Source organism: Pelecanus crispus, chromosome 9, assembly GCF_030463565.1.
Source record: "Pelecanus crispus isolate bPelCri1 chromosome 9, bPelCri1.pri, whole genome shotgun sequence".
Classification (NCBI taxonomy): Eukaryota; Metazoa; Chordata; class Aves; order Pelecaniformes; family Pelecanidae; genus Pelecanus; species Pelecanus crispus.
This window is the reverse complement of record NC_134651.1, coordinates 15,066,037-15,074,367: the sequence shown is the minus strand read 5'-3', so window position 1 is coordinate 15,074,367 and position 8,331 is coordinate 15,066,037. Positions and strand designations below refer to the sequence as shown.

Genomic DNA, 8,331 nt, shown 5'->3' with positions numbered 1-8,331 from the left:
GTATTAATTGACCTAGTTCCTTCATTTTCTCTTCTCAGTTCCCTGCATTTCTCCCATTTTGTTTTCACTGCAGGATAGGCAGTGGTCTTTCCTGGTGCTTGAGATGTCTGGGACTTGTACAAGTTCATGCCTCACGGACGTAAAATGCTAATGAATAGGAACTAATTTGGCACCTCTTGATCTGTTCCAGTAACCCTAGAAATAATGTTTTAGTTTCCTTAACATATTTGCTGGAAGAACAGGTTTGCCTTTCCTGACCTCATTCCTAAAATATTTGGTGTGTAACTTCTTAAAAAGTAGCAAAGGACAAGGAAATAGTAATGAGAATGAATCACAAGACTAATAAACAAATGCAGCCTCACAGTAGCAAAAAGAAGGAGGTGATAAAACACTCAGTGCTGTTTTTCTGCCAACTTCCTTTTGGCCCTGATTTGGAGGTCAGAGACATTTGTGTCCCGCTCACTGACATCAGTGGGCAACTCCAGTTTCCCCCAGCAGTAAGTAAATAACCTCAGTGACATTTCCCGAAGCTATATGGTGGGGTCAGAAGACATTCTGTGATTTTCTTAATAATGAATAAAAATACTGGTTACAGATCCTGCATGGCTGGATCCTGACACGCAGTCAGTGCATAAATCCACCTGCACAAACTGGGGCCCCTGTTTGCAATGCCAGAGCTTGAATTTTTCTCCAAGGCATATGTGGGGATCACAGCTGAACACTAGTTCAGGCTGTTTGCTAAGAGTGTAACAACAGCAATGCCTATTTTCCTTCTCATTTGGACACACTCCTGGTCTCCAGTGATTCCATAATCTCTCAAAGAAAAATATTCACCTCTTGCCTTCCCCTGAAAGTTGCATGCCAACAGCACTTGCTTGCACCTATCAGAGTTATGACCTGGAGTCATATTGTGGCAAACACTTGAGAGATCTAGCTTTTTCTTTCTTGCAGTGTCTTTGAGTGAATTTTGCATGTACTCTCGCAGTTGCAAAACTCCAAAAACAGAATGAAGGGAGGAGGGATGAATGTTACCTGCTAACCCCACAGAGGGGGAGGAGCTCTATTCTTCAAACATCAGCAGAGTTATAAGAAAGGTGTGTACTTGGAGCGCTTCCTCAGTGTGGAAGTTCAAGCACACAACGCTGAAGACCTGTCCTGAGGGTGCTCTAGAAAGTCTCCAGAGGGTCATTTCATGGGGGAAAATCTTGCCAAGAACCATTATGCACAGCTTAACCAGGGAGAAGAGAATGAGATGGTGAGTCGTATCTCTGTCTAGGTCTTTCTCAACTCAAAGCAGCAGATGGCACATGTTCTGCAATAAAATGCTACAGTCTGTAATTTAGTTTTGGATGGTGGGGGTGTTCCCATAGCAGAAACATACAGTTAGAAAGGGATATAATTTTTTTTTAGCAGAAAGAAAGTTTTATGTGTTCACTGGGTTTAATTGGTTATCCCCTCCAACAGGGGATGACTTGACAGATTATGTATGTGGCATTATAAATCTAGGTGGAAGTAGTCTTATATGAGCTTGAGGGATGGGCTGGAGTGGTGTTCCTAACCATTGGACAGCTGAATCTCTAGTGTCAGATCCAGTTAGGTGAGGACTGGGAACCTTGGCTTTCTCTGGAACATAAAAACACGTGTTATATTTGCATAAATTATGAGAAAATGCAGTCTGTTGAATTGACAACACTATTCCAGCTTAGGCACCTGTATAAAGCTGGATTTCTAAATACAGAACTACTGTATTTCTTTACAGAGTTTCCCAGGGGAGGAGTATGTTTACATGCATTCTGTAACATGTAGAAATAAGTCCTATGCTTACACAAAATATCTGATCTACTGCATGGCACTTCTCTTAAATAGTAAGCTCAGTGCACAACTGTAGTAAATGCAGTGCTGCTTAGCTGCTTTGGCATTACTGCATGTTACGGATCAGCTATTTGTCACACATGCATTCTGTCTGTCTAACAGCTTCTGCTGGAGATGTCAGACCCATGATGCAGCTGTACAGCAATGATTCTCATGCATGTCTGGTAAATGCAGTGCTTCTCAAAATTCCCATGCTGCAGAGCCACTGTAGCTCTGCTATGAGTGCATGTAAGATTTCTGGGTATACAACAGCCCCAGCAAAGCTAGTGAAACAGAGTCACTTAGAAGCTGACATGACTGTTCATTTCCAGAAATCCTAGCGAAATCTTCAAAATCTAGTCACTGAGAATTCTGTTTTAGTGAAAAAGAGACCATGACATGGAAAAATGTGGACATTTGTTATCCCTAGATAGAAACGTAGATTTTCAGTCAGCTCTCTGCCATCCAGGGAAGGGGAGATATCATATTTTGCGTAATGCAAACCTGGGTAATCTGGGATGTGCTGGAGAATGCAGTGCAGAGTCATCCAGCAGCATGAACTGAGCACTGCAGGAAGCGCAAGGTACTGGCTCTGAGGGTGGGGACTAATTAGCTCAGTGCAATGCAGAACCCAACTGGCTCTGCTGCTGAGTTACTAAACCAGCTCGCAGCACCCTGCTCCTGGCTCTAGCCCTGGTGCTGATGTGCCACTGCTCCCCTACTCCAAATGGCTGCTGGTTTTGTGTCTGTGCTCCACCCTGCCCCTGTCCTTCTAGGACCATAAACACCCTGTCATTCTCTTCCCACTACTGGCACTGTCACTAGCAATGCCAGAATTGAGCCTGAGCTCATTAGGTTTAAGTGGAGTGACTGGTGCTGTGTAGAGCCACACCATTGTACCCTCCATGTTCATTTCCAGCTGTGCACTACTGGGACATCTAAGTTGTGCTTGCACAGAGCCAGCTATCCCAGTAATGTTCTTGTTTCTCACCAGTATCATACTAAGCACATGTGCCGTAAGTCCAGTGCTTGGGGATCTGCGCTGTGAATCTGAGGTTTTCCGTGCCCGGCTGGTGTGTGTGCACAGTATTGAGTCAATCTGAACTGTGAATCCAGGGTGTCTGGCAGTTGTCATGCTCTCTATGCCTGCAATGAGCATGAGCAGTGCTCATTCATCTGGGGTTCCCAAATGAAAATCACAGAAAAAAGATTGATAAAGCAGTTGCGTAGTAGGTGCAATTAAAACCATAGCCAAATTGTGCTGGATTTGGCAGGTATGTTTGTGTCTCTGTCACATATGTGTAAGAGAGAGAGAAAAAAGTTATGAGAGAGGAAGATATCTGTGAGGGTGTCTGAGGTACTGTAAGAGGACAAGGAAAAAACCAGCTAGTGTGTGTATTTGTGTGAAAGAGAAAAAGAAAGTAATACATAGGTGAGATAAATTGTGAAGAAAAAAATTGAGACAAAGAAGGCTGTATTCAAGCAGAGGAGAGGAGAGTACATGGGGTAAAAGAGAATTGTGTGTAGACATTCTTTGTTGAAATCGTGTATTTTAAATTACTGGCAGCCACAGCAAGTGGCACTGGCACATAATGGTCTCAGTGACCCTGCAACAATTTTTCTAAAATTCTAAGCCATGAAAAATATTTTTCAAGATTATTTTTAACAGTCAGTTTAATCCACCTGAACCAAATTATTAACAAGCAGTTCCTGACTCCTCAAACAAGATCGTATCACTTGGTGTAATAACGTAATAGCTGACATTGTGCAGGTGCCAGTTCTTCCAGAGTGAAATAGTTCAAGTAATTTTGAAAGCATGCAAGTGGTTCATTTGGACTCTGGACATCCAATGCTTTCCTGTGTTGAACTAGTTGTCAATGTTGCTGAGGAAGGTTGGGGAGCTCTAATGAGAAGAAATACTTGTAAGTTTTCTTCAGTGTTTCCATTTCTTGGTACAGCTGAGATGCTAGATAGTCCCGTATTTAAGAATCTACCCTATATACTCTTGTGCACATCTTTGGGATTACTTTATGTGGCTGGAGCACATTTGCTTGAATGAGAGTTCATTCTCCTGGTACCCAGCTAAAACTTAGCAATGTACATTCGGAGCATGAAATATCTCTTCATAACCATTTGTAGTACTGGAAAGATCTCAGTAGTGTGAGAGCACTCTGGACACAGCAGCTTGCCTCAGAGAGGGCTAATAGGTGTGGTAATAGGAAGGGATTTATTTTAGGAATTAGCTTGCTCTGCCCCCCCCCGCCGCCTTTCCCTTCAGAAAGATCTGCTTGAAGGTGGCTTTGAGAAGAAGTAACTGGTGGTGGAATAGGAAGAGGGAGGAAAAACACAGTTTTATGCCCTCTGCCAATTTGATGCTCCTCTCTGTACAGCTTGGGACTAATCACTTCCTTCGCACAAACCCTAATGACAGGCTGCTGCTTTAGGAAGGATTTGCCAGAAGCTTGTCTTAAGCATGTGTTCTTCAGTTGCATATGTCTGAAGGAATGGGACAACTTCAGTCAGTCAGCTGGTGAACCCCAGTTTGCTGCTGCATATTGGCAGCATATTGGCTGTCTGTCTCCTTTGGGATGCCAAAATTCTGAAGGGAATCTGAGCCAGGAGTTTTATGTCTTTTGAGTTTGAGAAATTTAACTCTTAAAATTAAGATAGAATCTGAAAGGCACAACCTTGATCCTAATGGAATGATAGTGAATGTTGCTACTGGCTTCAGAGGGAATAGAAAAAAACCTCTGATGAAACAGGTTTCAGTTGGTAAGAATGAGATTCAGTTATTAAATTCCTTGTGAATCTTAACCAGTCTTTCAAGTCTAATCCTATTATCTGTTGTTATAGCAACAGGTTGTTTGTAATAGGGTACCTGGTGATTGGGTTGCCAGAAATATCATAGTTCACAGCCACTGTTTAGGCTCCTTCCTGGTAGCTACAGGCCTTGTTTTCACCAAAGAAAAGGGTGCCTGAACTTGTTTGACTTTTGCATTTAAATTCTGCTGTGCAGATAGCCTGGCAGTTACAGGCAATTCTTCTTTTAAACATAAGTAACGAAGACTTGCTGGACACTAGAGTGATAAGCCCTTGAGTGGTGGCTTTGTATGATTGTGAAAGCAGCTAAGAACCTTTCTTGGAATAAGCACATTTTCTGCCAACTGAGCAGGTCTGGCAGCTTTTTCTGTCCAATAATCCATGGCCCCTCCCTAGACCCTTCACTCACAAGTTAAACCATTTTGTTTTAGTCACTCTTCTGACTCTTGGGAGTCTCAAGAGAAAGGGGATATTAACAAAGTTTTTACACTACAAATTATTAGAAATTATTCTACAGAGATGAGATAAGCCCTGCATACCAGCCTCTTTTGTAGACAGTGCTACCTCCTGTGAGATAAGGAGAAGCCCTTTGGAGTCTTACAGATCACAGATAGCTAATCTTAGCTTTGTTTTCCACCATCTCTTAGTCTGTGCCCTCGAGGACCTAGGTTATTTGGCTGTGTAATGTTATATATGCCAAATGCACACTGAGCCCTAAAAACTGGCTCACACAGTAGAGAGGTTGTCAAGGTGCAAATCTGTGTTCATCAGACCCATCTGCAAAAGAAGCATGTCTGCATCAGCACAGCCTCTTTGTGCAATGAAATACAACCCAGCGAAAGTTATTCTCTTTTCTTTAACAACATAGAACAGACCTGACAGACATGTTCTTACTAGTGACATCAACACCAGGATTTCTGCCAGCCCTGGAAGTATTGTTTGCCATAGTGGACATGCATTTGCTTGGAGATCTTTGTAGTATAGGCCTAGTGAATCCTGAATAAGCCTGAAGAATTTCCAAACCCTAATTACTGTAAGGCATTCACGTGGCTAGATAAACCTGCTGAGAAACCTGCATGATGTGTGTGCCTGTTCCCCCCGTTTTTATGCACATTGTGTGTGTCTTTGTTGACTTATTTGACAAGTGAGAAGTGTTTGTACTAATACTGTTTTTGTTTCAACAAGGAGTTATTTACATACCAAATGTTTTTTTATGAATGCAGCATTCATTGCTATAGCCCTTCTGGTTGAAGGCACAGGGTCAGGAAAAACACCTCAACCTAACAGAACATTTTATTCTGACATTAAGTATTGAAAGGTTCTGGCCCAGGGAACTTTGACACAAGTTAGGTCTGGAGCTCGATCTATTTCCCTGCCTAGCTTTGCTTCTGAATGATGTGGTTCAGGTAACCTGCTCCAGACGTTTCCAAACCATGCTTTGCTTGGGCTTTAGATTCCTGCATGGACATCCAAATACAAAACAGCCGTTAACATCTGATGTTTATTCTTTCCCAGCTTACTCCTTGTAGAGCTCCTCAACAACTATATTCAGAAATGTCACATTCATCAAGACACAAACCAATGAACCTGAACCAACACCTGTGTTCATAGGGCAGAATGTGCACTGGGTCAGAACAGCTGGAGGGTATCTATCCATCTATCTCAGGAAAGTCCCTTGTGAGAAGCAACAAGATCCAGCTGACAGGATAGTGGATGTCTTAAGAGCATGGCCTTTTTTTCCCAGCTGAGCTGTTTTCCTTGTCTTCCTTTCTCCTGGTATTCAAGATGAGGAATACTGATGCATGCTGAGTTTTGGGAAGTGTCTTGAGATCTAAGGGATCAAGCCCTTTTGGGAGGGAAAACTACTCTGGAAAAGAAAGGCCTGGAAACATATGCAGGTGTAGGGGTACTCAGATACATATTATGATAAATAGGTGCATGGTTTCCTAGGTAGAGAAAGACAGAGTCTGCCCTAGCTCTGTGGTTATATTGTCATATCAGGCTTGGGGAATCATTCAGCATTTCAGCAGAGAACACTGCCAACAGAAGATGACCCCAAATGACTGCCAATCACATGCCGAATGCCCACCCTCTCCCTTTTTAATTGTATTAACTACAGCTTTACTGACTTCTCAGACTTCGGGTGTAAGGCACAAAAGCTGGAAATTAAAGGAATGATTCACTGGCAGAAGCAAGGTGCACATGGCAGCAATCTCATTCTTCCCCACCCTGATATTCATGCCCATCCCAATTTGAAAATATAATTCCAGTTATTCCAGGTCCAGCCATTTACTGGAGGAAGTCCGAAGGCACGTTCTTTTAACAGTTCTTCCCTTAGGCGTCTCTTCTCCTTGGGAGTTCTTTTGCCTTGCTGACAAGCTGTGAAGTCTGGATCCAAGCATCTGGATCTTGCTAGTAAGCCATTGCTGTGAACAGTAAGTTCACATCGTATGTAGTATTCTGTATGCTGGTGCTGACAATAATTCTGTAACCTTTTTGTTAAGGATACAACTAGACAGAGGTGAATGGAGAGCCCTTTACCTGTTGATAGGAGCATGTGAATATTAATAGCACATGCCTGCCACACCATCTACCTTCTAGCAACTTTGCCTATCTGCTGTCCTCCATGAGCTTCCTTCTATCTGCTGCAGTGTTGCTTTAATCTCTTGGGTTGCTCAGAGATTATAGAAGCCTTTGAAAATGCTGAGCATGTGCACCTCAAGGTGGTATAACCAGGTCCTGTGCAATGCAGGCTACTTCCCTGTGTAGTTTACCATACTTTTTCCCCACAGTTGTCAATGTCTTCCCTTTAGAAACCCTGTATGGAGATTACCTAGGAAGATAGAGTCTGTCTTTTGGAGAATGACATAGAGCAGGTAGGCTGAGGCAGCATGTGGAACCACTGGGTAGGGCCTGCGTTTCGCATAACAAGCAGACACCAGCACAGAACCAGGAATTATGCATTACTCATCCTTCCAATTACATTGCCTTTTCTTCTCACCTTATGAATGGATCTTGCAATATCTGTGGCTGCAGATATCTGATCGTCAGAAGCAGATTGCACAATTGCTGCACATATACTAGGAAGAAGGAGATTGAGGAATCTTAACCCTTATGTTAGCAAATTCTCCTGGTCACCCGATGTAATTGCAGCCATGCAATCTCCCATCTTAGATCAGGGCTGGGTCTCCTCTATAAATTCACTGTATTCATTTAATTTCACCTTTACCAAGTCCGTGCTAGCACACTGAGAGGGAATTTGGCCATAGTACCAAGACCTGGCAGCTCTTAAACTGTAATACTGACGGTCATCCCTTTGAAGTTTGGGGCAAGTCATCTTGCCTCACTGTAACAAAAAAAAGCTTTAAAAAAAGGAATAATAATACCTACTCATACAGCTACAGTGAGTAGCTTCCTTTGGCCCTCTGAACATGTAAAGCATTCTGCAAGTGTTCATTAGTTGTTCTTAGTAACAGTTATTATTATTTTGGGATGTTAGGACAGTGGCACATTGGCAAGGTCCAAAATCCCCATACTGGAGCTATCATGGAAGCTGGTAACAGCCCTACAAAGGCTGTGTCTGTGCTGAGTTGTGCAAAGCAGCTCCAGCTGGTGCAGCCACACTGTCATTTGGCACCATGCAGAGACACTAACCGGGTC

At 42.9% G+C, this 8,331-nt stretch overlaps 1 protein-coding gene across 1 annotated transcript in view; it reads left to right on the top strand.

Annotated features, from left to right (window-relative positions):
- The first annotated feature begins 1,192 nt into the window (after positions 1-1,192).
- LOC104028375 (putative cation-transporting ATPase 13A4) overlaps positions 1,193-8,331 on the top strand; it is a 42,732-nt gene continuing 35,593 nt past the window's right edge. The window contains exon 1 of the mRNA XM_075716037.1: positions 1,193-1,255. Within this exon, the coding sequence (XP_075572152.1) occupies positions 1,193-1,255 (63 nt within the window). The remainder of the gene's footprint in view (positions 1,256-8,331) is intronic.